A 15,576-nucleotide genomic window follows, 5' to 3' on the forward strand; every position below is an offset into this window, starting at 1 on the left:
TCCTGTCCACAGAATAAAATAAAATAACGTTATAGATAAATCTGAGCGTAGAATCCCAGAATTAACAGATTGTTTGCGTTTGCAGGAACAATTCACAGCCATGAGGGACCTTTATATGAAGAACGGTCAGGGATTCGTGTTAGTGTACTCGATAACGGCGCAGTCAACGTTCAACGACCTGCAGGACCTCAGGGAGCAGATCCTGCGGGTAAAGGACACAGATGACGTGCCAATGGTGCTGGTAGGCAACAAGTGCGACTTGGAGGACGAGAGGGTAGTGGGCAAAGAGCAGGGCGTCAACCTTGCCCGACAATTCGCCTGTGCGTTCATGGAGACCTCCGCCAAAGCCAAAATTAATGTTTACGATGTGAGTAGAAGCGAGCTTCCCACCGCAAGGATCCCCCTGTCTTTTGTCCCTATGGATGGTGTTGGTGTAACTTTGAAGGGGGTGCTGATTCTTGGAAGGCAATAAGCTGACACGACGCAGAATAGAGCATGTGAAACGCTGGAACCTGTTCTTCTTAAAAAAGTTGATTCCTCGAGAATAGACTCTTGTTTGTGACGAGTCGTAAGTGTAGAGTCGGAATAGGATTCAATTTTTAGAATATTATAGGTAGGACTCTGTTATCGAAGTGATCCTAGTGGATATTGGGGGTTCACGTGCTGGAGGTCATCATTTTTCATTTCCTTTACATTTTTAGCAAAAATGGACCATGGCCCGAATGTATCATTTCTCTTTTACAAACAGATTCTTAGTCTCTATGCCTTAATGCTCGCCTATTGATCGCCATTAACCTATCAACAGTTTCTTATAAACTCTACCCCTTGAAATAATTCGTCAGATCTGATTCTATGTTTAAACGTGTCCCTATCTCTGTTGCTGATATATTTTGTAACGCCCTATTGCTTTATCTTATATATTTGCTTTAAAATGTTATCGTACTCCATCGCATCATTTGCTGCAAACCTCATAACTTACATTGCTTTCCCACGAGCGGCGAAAGAGAGGCGTGATTACGCCGAGGTTGCATTTATTGTGTGTTTGTACTGTCGCGTATTTTTATGTACCGTTGATGCAATTGAAAAGAAAAGAAAAGTAAATATTCGGTGAACAGGACTCTTATCCGCGACCTCCAGCAAATGATCCGACCGAATTTATTTACGACGACTCGCCCGAAGCGATGAGAGAGATTGACAATCATATTAAGATATGCCAGGTACGTTCCTTTCTCTATTTACGTTTTTAAAAACCATTGAGTTATCGCATATACTATGAATCTGAATTATAAAACGAAGTATCTCGAATGACCGACTGAAGATTCAACCGTATCCTTGATAGATGACGCGTTCGAGCCATTGAGTTGTTATTCTGTAAGTTTTTAAAAACAGCCGAGTCGCTGTTACAAAATAACAGTAGTCCGTTCGAGAGGCCATTGTTGTTTTCTAATTAGTGTGACGTGTGGGAGTTCAAGACCGTTACGAAGGCCGAGATATTCTAATTGAATGTGGGAATGCAACTGTGCTGAGTGTGGGAGTGCGACTCGGACTCCCAGCTATTCGCCACTTACGGTCCTCAGTCTCTGGCTTCTGACATGTACACTGTGAATTAGAATTTACATGTCCACTACTCGGTGGATAAAAATAAAGACAACGAGGAAGATTACATCTCTGTCCCAATGATTGACTTCTTGAGTCATGGGGAATATAGCTAGCTCGAATTAAAGTAACAATTTCGTCATTTTAAAGAATGGCAACACCGATGGTAACACTTCTGTTGAGAGTATTTGATTTCCTGCAACGTAAAGCAAGAGTTTATCTCTAGACAGCTCGAATCGAAGTTTCCATTCTACGAGACCAGTTTAATTCAACCAAGTCTTGTAGTTAAAACACCTTCGCTTGGTTTCCCATCTCTAACCATTTCAGAAGCCCCAGCACCACTTGTAAACGAATTCTCCATAAAACTGTCGCATCCGAAGTTACCGAGAACTGTTGTTTTAAAGTTATCTCATCTTACGGACCCTTCAAATGGGGATATCCGTTGCCTGTAACGATTGTTTCCCTCCGCGAGCATGTTTTCTCAGGAGAAGCTTGTTCTTTTGTCGAGTCCGTTTTAAAGATTCCTCGTTGAACCGTACTCCGAGCAATTCCGTGCGAGTTCCCTTTGCTCGAGGATTCATCTCCCGTGCTTGCGTTTGGTTACTTTTGTTATTTCGTTCGTTCCACAATTGAGCCGTTGTAATTGGGGCACGGGTTTTCTTGGTGGCGTCGAGTGGGAAGCACACTGGCCAGCTTTTGTCCAATGCGCGATGCGGTAATTATTTGGGGCGAATAAAGGAAAATTGAATGCAGCATGGAATGCAATTAAGGGTCCACTTAGGAACGTTTGTTTGGGGATAATTGGAATCGTAGAGATTAACGAATCCAATGGAAGTCAAGTGTAAACATTACTGTCTCTACTACCGTGACAATGTTGCGTCTGTAATAATGCGTAAAGGAAATCGCAATTAGAAATCGCTGAATGACGAGACAGTCTGGGGACAATTATTTTAAATAAATTTTATTTACATTTATGTATCAACATCCACGCTGAGAAATACCTAAAGAATCTTCTCTACATACTTTTATAAAGACTTTCCAGTTCCTTCATGGAAACATTGTCGAGGTTCTCTACTACTTCTACTGCAACCTAGCCTACCAACATCGCCAATACCAAAGCCTTCTGCTTCTCGGAGTTCCTTGGACGAAGCGCACCTCCTTCGAGTTTACCCTAACACACGACACAGTTTACTAACCATACCGTCTCCATTGCAGGTATTCTACGATCTAGTGCGGCAAATCAACAAAAAGTCGCCAGAGAAGAAGATAAAGCAGAAAAAGAAATCGCTGTGCCTACTTCTGTAAGGCAGAGATCCAGCAGAAGCCCACACTCTCCTGCTTGAACAAAAAATCCGGATGTACCAGTGGAGAACAGGGGTTCAGGCGACTACGAAGCAGATACTGGTGACGAGGAGGGGGCTGACGGAATCACGAGTAAACGGTTGCAACACAGCGGGGCGGAGACGGAGAATACAGATGGTTGTAGAACACCAAAAGGAAGGTGACAATGAGACACTGACGGAGGCGGGAGGCAGAGAGAGCAACGGGATGACGACGATGATGAAGATGGGGAGGGGAACAGCGAGAGGAAAAACTAATAATGTTGTATATACGTTGGTCCCGGGGTGGCTCGTGTGCACGCGCAAACACAGGCGCACAAAGAGTTTTAGTGTTAACGAGACCCCGTGGCGTCGGTTATCATTGTAGGAGTTTTGCATTAAAGAAGAAGAAGACGATGAGGAGGAAGAAAAAAATATGATTAATTAATGATAGTATATAAATATATATATATATAAATATATAAATATATATTTAGGAGGAAAGGATGAAAAAGCAAAAAGAAATGTTTGGACGTGCGCGTGCGCAGGCCACACCAGCCCCCATGCGTCGCCCGCCGCGCACCTCTCTCTTAAATATAATATAATAATTATACATAGACGGTACACACACACACACACACACATACACACACACACGATGATTATTATTACTATTATTATTATTATTAATTATTATCGAAGCATCAAAATATTCATAAGTTATATCAACCGTTTGTTTCTCGAACAATATATGTTTTTTCTATATCTCTCCGTATTAAAGCAAATAATAAAAAATCTCTCAGTGAATGTTAACAAAACAAAAATAGAACAAAAAAAAGAATAATACGAGGAAAAGAAACAGATGAAAAATCCCAGGATGGTTCTCCCTCCCTGCTCCAACCCTAAGACCATTTCCCTTTCGTCGATTGGATTCAAATGGACCCTGAGTGGTGTAAGTTCAGACGAGATACTGACCAGGGCTACTTCCAAATAATATCAGTCGAGGCTTTCCGATGGGTGAATACATTGACGTCTACATTAGAAACCTGTATCTAAAGGACACGATTTACATTCGGAACAGTATCGACACACTATTAGTTCTGGTTCTAACTACTCCCCATGGAAGTTGCTACTATAATTGCAGGAACAACGAATTACAACAATTTCTTTGATTTCACAAGCAGTTTTTATACATTTATTTTTTGTTATTCTGTTTATCGTAGAAAGAAAACGACTATATAAAAACGACCGCTCAACACCTTTATACACCAATTACATCGACCTACGACGAGCGGGAAAATCAAATTACACGGTACTCGATCTTTTTATTCGCTACAATAATACCGGGATAAAAATTTCCTGAACTTAAACCACCTGGTTCCTCGCTTGTGGAACAAAATCTACATCCTCTGTAATATTTTGAGCGTTTCAGTTGTCTCCGCGACTAATTTTATCATTTTATTTTTATAGATCGCTAAGCGATGCCGATGCGTCCATGTTTTCGTTGTATGTTTGGGCCTCTTTTATGCACGCGTCGACGTGAATCCACTTTGTACAGTATCCATCTGCGATTCTAACACATACGAAGCCAGATATCAAAACGATCGAAGCAAGATTCAAATTATTACGTAGCCAACCTGTTCCAACTTCAAAATCGACGAAATCCGCTTCGATGGACGCGTACGTCTATCTAAACATCAACGATTTCTGTTTGTCGATTTTGAACGAGGTCAAAATAAATCTGGCGGACCGAGGCTCTCGATACTCGGCGTCGTACATGATAGGACCCATTCGTTTGTATACCAAAATATCGAAATTTGCATCGTTTGTTCAACGTTTGCGCAAAAGAGGCCTCGTTGAGCACACCAAAAAGACAATCTCCAACATCGATTGCGGTTAAAGGCACTGTAACGCCACAGCTACGACAAGACTGCCCAGAACAATGCTGCGAGAGGCTTCCCTCCACGTAGTAGAGCGGCTGGTCATGTTGCAGCAATTGTTCGTCGCTTCCTCGAGAACCATGGGATAGTATTCGTTCCAAAAAGCGAGCGCCATGTAGTCGACAGCGTTAGCGTCGCCCATGTCGACGTTCTTGTCTATGATCAGGATTCCAGGCTCCTCTTCCGTGTACGGCTCCCACTTGATGTTATTGGGAGAAGGATTGCCAGTTTTGGCGAAGTTGGCCAGCATGATCATCATCACCTCGCACATCTTCTTGTCGCTGAATTGCCACTGGATAGAACTGCCAGGAGCAAGGGGGAGTCCCCAGACGAAAGGAAGCTCGAACATGTGGGGTACGCCTGCCCACTCGGGCACGTTCTTGGTGACGGACGGGGTCTTGGGGCGATAGTCGAACCTGTAAACGAAAGCCATCTTTTCCTTGGCCACCTTGCCAGCCAACAGAGTCAACCCGGCAGCGAAGTTCTTCTCGGTTTGCAAGTCTAGGTATCTGTCCCGAAGAACTCCTTCGTCCTTGCTAGGAGGATGTGGTTTATAGAAGAACAACACAGCGTCAGCGACCATCTCCGGCTTCATTTCGCAAGTACTGTTGTCGTCGGGGCTCTGGACCATGGAAACGAAGTCGTCGGTGATCAGCATCTCGAATTTACTGGACGACAGCATGCCGTTGGCGTTCCCTTTGCCCAAGGATTCCATGTAGGCCAGGGCCTGCTCGTTATTGGTGTACCCCACGATCAACGGGACGCTGTTCAAGCTACCACCCTCTAACGCTTCTCTGGGGTGCATGGGGAGGAACGGATCCGTGGCGTTGTTGATCTCGACGTCCACTATCGGTCCCCAAGTCTCTATGTCCGAAGACAAGCGTACCAGGATGTTCACGTCCACGCGACGCAGACACTCCATCAGGGCAGACGTGGGCCGTCGATAACAGCCGAATTTCTCAGCGATTATGTCCACCACGGGCAGCTCCGTGCGAGGAGAGCCCACGGAGCTCACAGCGTCGCCGCTCATGGCGATCGCCTTGGAGAACTTGCCTTTGCTCAGGGGACTGATCAGGTGCAGACCTACGCTGATGGCTCCCGAACTGTGACCGTAGATCACCACGTTGGACGGGGATCCGTTGAAGTACTGGATCTTTCTCTGAATCCAGTCCAGTGCAGCGATCTGGTCGAACATACCGTAATTCCCTGGCGCCTCGGAGTCTGTCGTGGTGAAGAAGCCCAGGATGTTCAGGCGATACGCCACCGTCACGACTATCACCTACGAGAAATCATCGACTAGTTGGAACAACTTTTTTCCAAAATTTTATATACATTCTTGATTATTAACTCTTAATTGTTGCAGTTATCGTTAGACTTGGAACATGACTCTGACGAGGTCGTCGAAGGCGATGTAAAGGTAGAGTTTAGTATGCAGAAACTGTAATGAGTTTCAATTTGATTGAACAGTGAAGATTCCGATATGAAATGGATGGCGAGTGGAATATGACTCTGATGAGGGCACCGAATGCAGAAGGTGATCTAAAAGAAGAGTTTATATGCAAAAGCTGGAATGCTCGTTGAAGAATTAACGAAAGGGACTGTAAACCTTAAATGTCACTACTCGTACGTGGCCATCAAATATGGAGGTTAATATGCATAGGGGGATCAAGAATTAGGGACGCAGTGCCTAAAGCAAGATTAAACTGTACCACTGACGTGTAATCGTCAAATATCGAGGTTAATGCGCAAGAAGAGTTGAAGAATTAGGGCCAACGTAATACTCGCGAGAACAGAGGAATATTAAACTTGAAATACTGCTAAGAAGAGACCGTAAAGTATTCAAGATAATATAAACAGATGGTTCAAGAATTTTGGGACACATGTTCAGCTATTAATACACAAGGAGTTATTCAAATATACGTAAACAAGTTGTACGAGTAATCCAGTTGCAAAATCAAGTCTTCTACGATCCCGATATAACACGCTGTTGTATTTATGACAATTTACGAGCTCGTTAAACGCATTCTTTTGAAGGAAATTTACGCAAGTAATCTCTTCGTAGCGTTAGGCGTAAGAGTTTTATGTAACAGTTCCTCATAAAGGTTCCGAATTAACATTTATAGCTGTATATAAAGCATGCATCATAGATGGACCGCGGCCAGTGCAATTCCAAAGGTTGGATTTACCTTGAGGGAAAGTGGCACGCAAGAAACACCCTAATTTCGTTCGATTTTCTGTCGACTTTCAACGTTCGCCTCATTAATTCAGAATCAGAAATTCTTTCCGCGAATGTGTGCTAAGGTCAGAACATCAATGGCGGTTCCTTATTTCTCAGAACAGTCTCTTTGTAATGTAACAAGTTTAGATTAATCGACAGTTCGATTTTATTTTGTAAAATTTCATCGTCGTTGCAGCAACAATCTTATCTATCAGACGATATGCTTTACGATCGGCTTACTTTTTGTTTGTTGACAAAAATTGACGCATCCCAAATGGCTGGCGTACCAGTGTTGAAGTCACCTCCGTGAAACCATACCATCACCGCCCATCCGTCATCCGGTCGATTTCCTGTACAAAACAGAAATAGTTGTACATTTAGGTTCGGGTAAACAGCAATTTACATTTTAAATTGCGATAACAGCGTTACAGAGTGGCTGACTGGAAAATAAAGAAGCTGTGAGAAGCTTTCCGGTACCTAATTTCGTAAAATGTTTGACCATCGCCCAAAAGTGTACACGTTAAATTGTAAATCTATTAAATTTTACTAAAAAAATTTGTGTAGAATAGAAATCACAGCCCCCAGCCGAAGTGTTACAAGTTGTTTAATCATTTATTTTAGAAGTGTGATTGAGAAGCAGTAGAAGAAGGAACCAATTGCTGGCAGTTTGGCCGTGAGATGGGCCGGGAGTAAATTCGTCACCGAAGAAGCAACCCTGACTGGCATTCAAGGAATTAATGGACTCGCATTCAGCCTAAATGAGTCTGTATTCGCGAATTCCGAAGATCGTCGAGACCGCGTGCGTGCTCGCGGCTATCCGGTTCCGGTTGAACCGGTGAATCGATCGTGACAGAATTTGCATAGCGTTATCCTTCGTTGGCGATGAGTCCTCTGAGGTTTGATCGCGTCACGACAATCTCTAGACATTTCGAGCGTTATTCTCGGTCAGAAATCCTTGAAAGCCTCGAAACTATTGTTGAGGAGTCTGAACGAAAAATGAGGCAATGGTAAGGCGTTACGAATCGTGTTCTCGTTTGGGTCCATCTTCTTGGACATGGGAGATGTGGTTACTGTTAATCGTTTGGAGTATTCCAATTCCCCTGCCACAACTAAATACTGAATAATCAAGGGAAGGTTTCATGAGAAATAAATGCCAAAGGAAGTAGTAAATAATAACTCTACTATCGAATAATAATTAGACCTAGCGTTTATCATGGAAATCATCACTGCTAAATAACACTTGTTCAAAGAACGATAATGTAGACCCTCCACCCCCGGATGACAGCCTTTTAAATCTCCTTTTATTTGGCCTTTCATTTGTCTTCTATTCAAGCACGTGATGGCCCAATTGTGATCCACGGTGAGTGTAACGCTTCCATTCTGGCGAAGCTGAAACTTTTATGAATCATGCCTAGCCGAAAGGCACGCGCCACGAGCACCCCTTTTCTAACGCCTGAATAATTGATTCCGCCAATTTCTTCGATGTCCTCAGGTCTGCTTTTTTGAAGCGTGCCAAGGTCGAAGAAATTCAGGCCGTTGCACGGTGGGATGCTTTCGATGACGCGATAACGAGAACAGTAGGCCCGCGCTAACAGGAAGCTCGGGGTGGTCTTCGTTATCGGCCCCGATGGCGTCTGGAGCCGTCCGAAAATAGCAATCGCGGAATACACACCCGCCACAACAATTCATTAGGATCTTATCGCGATTCCAGCCGGCACGAATCTTTTGGGCAACGTTTCTTACACCTGACAAATAGTTTGAGGCTATTAGTTTTGCTCGACGACCGTGTCACAGGCTCCTGGAGACGCCGGGGATAGATTTTGCTCGCGATTAAATAGTTTGATAGGAAGCGTAACGCTAAACCTACCACGATTGCTTAAATGAGGCTTTTCAAACTTTTGTACAAGGTTCTTATATGCAACATATTGTACATTGAATTGTATGCAGTTGTTTCATGCGATATGTTTGCATTTAATTGAAAAAAATGTCTCGATGAGTCAGTTACTTGATCACTGTAGAAATATAATAGAAACGTAACGTTGGCAGGTTTAGTGTTAATGACACATCTAGTTGGAACCATCCAGGTGCATCTCTGCATTTGAAGTAGTGCTTATAGGCAATATATGAATTATATTGTTTCTCGCATTATTCAATTTAGTTCCATGTGAGATATGTTTGCATTTAATTGAAAAAAAATGTCTCGATGAGTCAGTTACTTGATCACTGTAGAAATATAATAGAAATGTAACGTTGGTAGGTTTAGTGTTAACGACACATCTAGTTGGAACCATCCAGGTGCATCTCTGCATTTGAAGTAGTGCTTATAGGCAATATATGAATTATATTGTTTCTTGCATTATTCAATTTATTGGGTCTACCGGAAAGTTCTGTCCGTTTTTAGAATAACACAAAATAATAAATTTCTCCTACGTTGAATAAATTTTATTGAATGATATAATTTTATCGTTATTTATGACATCTTGCCAGCATGATGATCTATTTGTCAGGAGTAAGAAACGTTGGCCAAAAGATTCGTGCCAGCATGATTGCAGTTTGTATATCGTTTTTAATGGATATGCGCATACTTGTTAAAAACTTGTTGTAACTGGAACGGACAGAACTTTTCGGTAGACCTAATAGTTCTATGTGAGATATGTTTGAATTTAGTTGAAAAATAGTGTCTTTAAGGCTAGGAATTCGGTAAATTATTCAGAGTCATACAGAAGCAAACAAAGTACATACAAAGTATTATTTTGTATCGGGAGTCGTGTAACAGGTCTCTGAATTTTGGGATAGTCGGGTGGGTAGATTGGAAAGCTAAGTTCAAGTGAAGAATACGATAAATGCCTTTTGAAAAGCTTCTGGATCATATCTCTGGCATGTAGTTTAAGTTAGACTAAATTAGCTTCTGTTGTTAGGTTCAACTAGAGCCCCGGAGTATGCAAACTAATTTCGCTCCACTTCATCAACGAGTAATTCGTTCCAAAAGAATTTTAATTCAAGTATCAGGTCTCCTTATGTTATCTAAACTTCACTTTAACAAATGTCCCTTTTCAGTTATTCGATAAGTGGAAAAAAGAACGTTCCTGAAACGTACACAACGTCTTTGCACGCGTTTTAAAAGGGGAGGTACTCGGTCAGCCTAAATGGCATTCCACGTGAACGGATATTGTGCTTCAAAGCGTGGAAAATTTATGGAAAATTCCTGGAATATTCAAACGGCTGACCGATTCTGTCAGATTCGGCAGTGCGCGAAAGAAACAAAGGGAACCACGACAGAGAAAAGAGAGGGGTGGTTTCGTGACCGGCCTCACCAGTATCTTAACATCTCGACCGACCCTAAAAGATCGCGTGCCACGACGTGCGCCAGTTACTGTTACTCTTACTCCTTGCTGTTTCTATATCGACCGACGGTGGCTTGCCGGATCGGCATGATTTCCCGATTCACGTGTCCCCTTTCCTATTTTCCTCCTTTTTCAGCCGCAATTGGCACATCTTTTTATTAAGGTAGTTCCATGGATTTATTCAATGGTGGATTTTAACAAAACTTCATTCCACTGTTGATTCGACTCTTTAATTAAGGAGGCTCTAGTGGAAATAGAAATAACGCCAAGCAAAATTATAACAATTTTTATACGGTTTAGATTTTATCCCAAAAACACCCGCACAAATTTTGGGAAGGCTAGGGTACCTAAAAGCTAAGAAATAAATGTTTCAATTTTTCATTGTTTAACATGGACTCTTATGGGAAAATGCGTTTTCAACGCACTCAATTACGTGCTACAAAGTAATTGACGCCGAGATTGGATCGAAAATTTTATGCATAATAGAAAAATATCTAAAGAGCATATATTGATTTACAAAATACTCCGAGGGTACTTGTAATATTAATAATAAATTAAAGAATACTAGGAATACTAAATACGAACAGTACTGTAGTTTGTCTGAAAATAATTGGTTTATATTACTTTACGATACAATATAAATATAATAGATATAATAACGACTACAAATCAATGTTTAACATAATTTTTTTTTTATTTGGATATAAAATTGCGAACAATTGTAATGTTCTAAATACTATGCCAGATCTACTACTACGTGAATCAAGCGACAATAGTAACTCTATATTGACTTGCAGCGTAACTGTAGAGCCTCCTTAAATTGACCACCCCGGTTTTATGAAGAACGACGTGAGAATTTTGTAATTATAACACATACCCTCATGGAATTTATTCAATTTAAAATTGGATATGTTGTAAACCTCGAAATTATAAACCATTTAAAAAAAATAAAATAACGATTATCGACCATCCGAGTTTGATAAAAAATGATATCAACTTTTGTAATTTTAACATAGCTTCTTTTGGAACATATAGATTTTTACTTTGTTCAATTTAAATGAAAATACAATTTAGGAACTTGCTGAATACTTTATATGTTATAGAAGCCAATATTATAAACCATTACAAAAAAAAAAAAAAAATAACAATTGACCGCGTCGTTACTGAGACATAATTCATATAAATCTGAAACTGAACACGTAGAGAAGTTACCTCAAGTTCTCATCTAAACTTAATACAGTGAGTGTAGAATGTATTCGTACACCGATCAATTTCCTCAAAAAATTTTCTGTGAAATTGTGGTTTCTTACATTCTTTTTTTATAATCAATGATATTCTACATATTTTCAGAAATCTCTAGAATAGATGTAGTATATCCAAACAACAATTACTGCTTTATATAATTTGCGAAATTAACAAGAATATACGAAAAAATTGGTAGAAATGTAGAAGCAATAGGTATTTCTTAGGGGTGTGCGGGACTCCCGAAAATATTCGGGATTCTCGAGTTTATGCGAGATCCCGAGTTGATTCGGTATTCCCGAGAATATTCGGGATTCTCGAGTTTATGCGGGATTCCCGAGAATATTCGGGATTTTCGAGTTGATTCGGGATTCCCGAGAACATTCGGGATTCTCGAGTTTATGCGGGATCCCGAGTTGATTCGGGATTCCCGAGAATATTCGGGATTTTCGAGTTGATTCGGGATTCCCGAGAATACACGAGATCCCGCAAAAATCCGGGATTACCGAGAATACACGAGATCCCGCAAAAATTCGGGATTCCCGAGAATGTATGGCATCTCGAAAATGTTCGGGATTCCCGACAATCTACGATTTCCGAAAGTGTTGTTATTCTTGAAAATTTCAGCAATCCGAACGTACGGGATTTCGAAATTCCCGGGAACCCCGAACTTTTACGGGATCTCGAAATTCACGGGAATCTCGGATGTATTCGGGATTTTGAAATTTTCGGGATTCCATCCCGATCCCGGGAGGAATTCCCGTCCCGACCGGGATCCCGCGCACCCCTAGTATTTGTACGATTCTTACGACGAACCACTCACAGTAGAGTTTGTAACATAAACACATCAGTTTGTTGCTTTGTACGAATTAAAAAACATTCAATTTCCAATAAAGTAATTTTAAAAATGGCTCCGATAGAGAAATGGAAGAACATCCCACTCCGAATAACATCGACATTTAGGTAATTTAATGCCTAAAGGAGTAGTAGTAATTATAAAATCAAAAGCAAAACTCACGAGGTGTTAATTATTTATAAATTAATGTAAATTACGTTTTTTTGTACGAAGTTTTAAGAATTAAACGGTTGTACGAATACTTATTGCTTCTATATTTCTATCGATTTATGTTTTTTCTTGTTAATTTCGCAACTTATATAAATAACTGTTTTTTTTTTTGTACTGTATCCATTCTAGAGATCTCCAAGAATATATAAAATATCATTGTTTATAAAAAAAAAGTTAATAAATCACAATTTCACATAGACTTTTTGGAAATTGATCGGTGTACGAATACTTTCTACACTCACTGTATTTAGTAAGGCGTCTAACATAAAATTCAACATAATCAACGTTTAACGTATAATTCTACAGGGGAGATCCCAGGTGTTATAGAGTAATTGCGAGGTACCAGCGACGCCCTCGACCCGTATTAGAAATTTATCAAAATTCCGATACGATCGCGACACGTTGAAGGTTATCGAAGATTGTCCCAAAGTACGTTAAATTATATCATTAAACTTGATAGTGGTACGCCTTGTGAACCAGTAACGTTTAATCTTGATAATGCTAACGTCGCCTTAGAAAAAACATAGCGTATCATACTCGGAACAGCGAGGCTCATGCTTTTTAATTCCATATGTTTTGCTATCGATCTTATCGATACGACCTTCAGATTACATTTTTTTTTTACGACATTCGATTTCGCGATCGCATGGTACGAGACATCCAAAATTAGTTCTAAATGATGTCGGTAATGCTGCTATTAGCTGAGCCCTTAACCGACATCCTTAAACAGGGAGATTAACGTACCGCTGACACGAAGAGGTTGCGTTCACTGTCCATCGAGAAATTGGAACAGGAAATTACTGCGGATATAAAATTATTGTTAATCATACAGCGACCGTCGAATCTAATTAAAGTTTGCATTTAACAGGTATTCGGATCGATATTTTGTAGTCACGTTGGCGCACCCCGAACTGGCCTCTACAGGTTGATCGAGTCTCGATGCGATTTTTAGTTCGAACACTTCGAGCATTCCTCCCTCGAAAGTACGCAATATCTGATTTTGATCAAACGAGCGAGTATCGAAGTAATTCAACGCCGTTGAAAGAAGTAAATTTGCGTTTTAGATTACAGTAAATTGTAGTTTTGCATCGAGTGTGAGTTGGTAACACTGTAATGCCAACCTGGCTGGTTGACTTGGTCACTATCGATGATAAATGAGTTCGAAGCGTGACAAAGAAAAATCTGAGGGAACTCGTCGAAATTAAGTAACAATTTGCGGATCTTTATGCAAAATAAAATCTTTGTTTATATGCCTACAAAAATTGAACACAAATAGATTTTACTCTGCAAATATTATAATATGAACTTTTCTTTCAATATTTTTTATGTTCTTGCATATTGTGTGCATTTTCTAGTTTCTCGAACATTCGAATTTGCTGTAAATGCACAAAGATCCGCAGTAATAATGTATCGAATGCATGTGCTCGCGAAATGTACGATACTATGAAGTCACGTGATCGCACTTCTGCCACGTGACGGCGCACGGGGAATCACAGAAGCAACTGCGCGCGCAACCGATTTCCGGGGTAGTTCAACACGTCAGCCTGGGTCACAGGACTTTTCATTAAGAAAACAAAAAGATTCATTCGAGGTGGAACAATTAAATACAACGACAAATGTTAAATTATCTGATCTTCACCGGTCTCGAAACAAAATCCTGACATCGTCGAAATGTTTACGAATTGGCATGTTAAAAATCGCGAAAATTGATGACGTTAACGCAGACGATGTGTAATAAATTCAGAGAATTCAGCCGACTATTATTTTGCGTTAATTTTCAGATAACGTTAAAAAATGTGTCGCATCTATAACTTTTCTCTATTTTAACGCGAAAATTTTGTTGAGATCAAATAATCGATTTAACTTTAGTCAAATTTACACGAAATTGTGTAAAATAATTACATGGAACAACGCAAAATTTTTAACCCTCGTGTTTTATTTTTAACGTTTATTTTTGGTCGAGGAATCATCCACCATGCGTCACCCCCCATTCCGTATTCGCGGCTAGATTATCGCTCGGCTTGTTCGCGAAGCCACGGTTATTAATTCTTTCATGCGCGTGGCGTTGGCTCGATAAAAAAAAAAAGGTTACTTTTCTCGAACCGACGACGTTATAATCGCAGTCTTTTCTTCGAGTCGCGATAGGGATCGAGTGGCACCACGCAGCCCTCCCCGTGAAATATAGAGGAAAGAGGGGAGAGCGGGAACGTCGTTGGTGATCATCATTACTCGGTGTTCGCGTGTTCCAAAGAGTTAAATGTTAGTTGGAAGAAAACGCTGTCGTGTTGAATATCGAGTATTTTCATCGGGCGGCCACTATCAACACAAGCGAAAATTATTACTCCCCCGTGGGTCTTTGTGTCAAACGAGCTACCTTTAGCTTTTGAACGTGATCGCTGCATTTCCCAGCGCCCGCTAATGACGCGGTTACGCTAAGTGGCTAATGAAAGCTGCAGGGAACGATATCTCACTCTGGACAGAGGAAATCAATTATTCCTTCAGATTTCAATTTCTCAGACTCTGAGACCGATGCGGCCATGTTCTATGTACAGATGTACACTGTTGGTCAGCTTAGATTTCACGTGAATTTCGTTGGAGCACTTTTTATTCCTCATTTAAAGAAGTTGATGTCTCAGACCGAATAATCTATATTGGCTCGATAAAAAAAACAATAGACTAATAATCGTGAAAATTTCTACGAGGCTAAAATTGTTGTCTATACAATCAGAAATGATAGCATACAACATTTGTGGTAGCACTTTTTTTATTCCTCGTTAAAATACTGATCTGTTTTAGGCATTTCGATCTTAGAGAATCGACGAAGAAGTTGATGTCTTCGCAGACCTAACCC

The 15,576-nt window shown here is 40.7% G+C and overlaps 2 protein-coding genes across 4 annotated transcripts in view; one reads left to right on the forward strand and one right to left on the reverse strand.

Moving 5' to 3' along the window:
- LOC128880042 (ras-related protein Rap1) overlaps nucleotides 1-3,680 on the forward strand; it is a 36,275-nt gene extending 32,595 nt beyond the window's left edge. For all 3 annotated transcript variants that reach the window (XM_054129693.1, XM_054129691.1, XM_054129692.1), the window contains 2 exons: nucleotides 86-367; nucleotides 2,812-3,680. In XM_054129693.1, the coding sequence (XP_053985668.1) occupies nucleotides 86-367; nucleotides 2,812-2,901 (372 nt within the window). In that variant the 3' untranslated portion in view covers nucleotides 2,902-3,680. The remainder of the gene's footprint in view (nucleotides 1-85; nucleotides 368-2,811) is intronic.
- A 243-nt stretch (nucleotides 3,681-3,923) lies between these two features.
- The window catches only part of LOC128880040 (carboxylesterase 5A-like), a 16,043-nt gene continuing 4,390 nt past the window's right edge, over nucleotides 3,924-15,576 (reverse strand). Inside the window, exons 3-4 of the mRNA XM_054129689.1 lie at nucleotides 7,314-7,423; nucleotides 3,924-6,134 (exon numbers count right to left, since the gene is read on the reverse strand). Coding sequence (XP_053985664.1) covers nucleotides 4,812-6,134; nucleotides 7,314-7,423 — 1,433 coding nt within the window. The 3' untranslated portion in view covers nucleotides 3,924-4,811. The remainder of the gene's footprint in view (nucleotides 6,135-7,313; nucleotides 7,424-15,576) is intronic.

This window comes from Hylaeus volcanicus, chromosome 7 (genome assembly GCF_026283585.1).
Source record: "Hylaeus volcanicus isolate JK05 chromosome 7, UHH_iyHylVolc1.0_haploid, whole genome shotgun sequence".
NCBI lineage: Eukaryota > Metazoa > Arthropoda > Insecta > Hymenoptera > Colletidae > Hylaeus > Hylaeus volcanicus.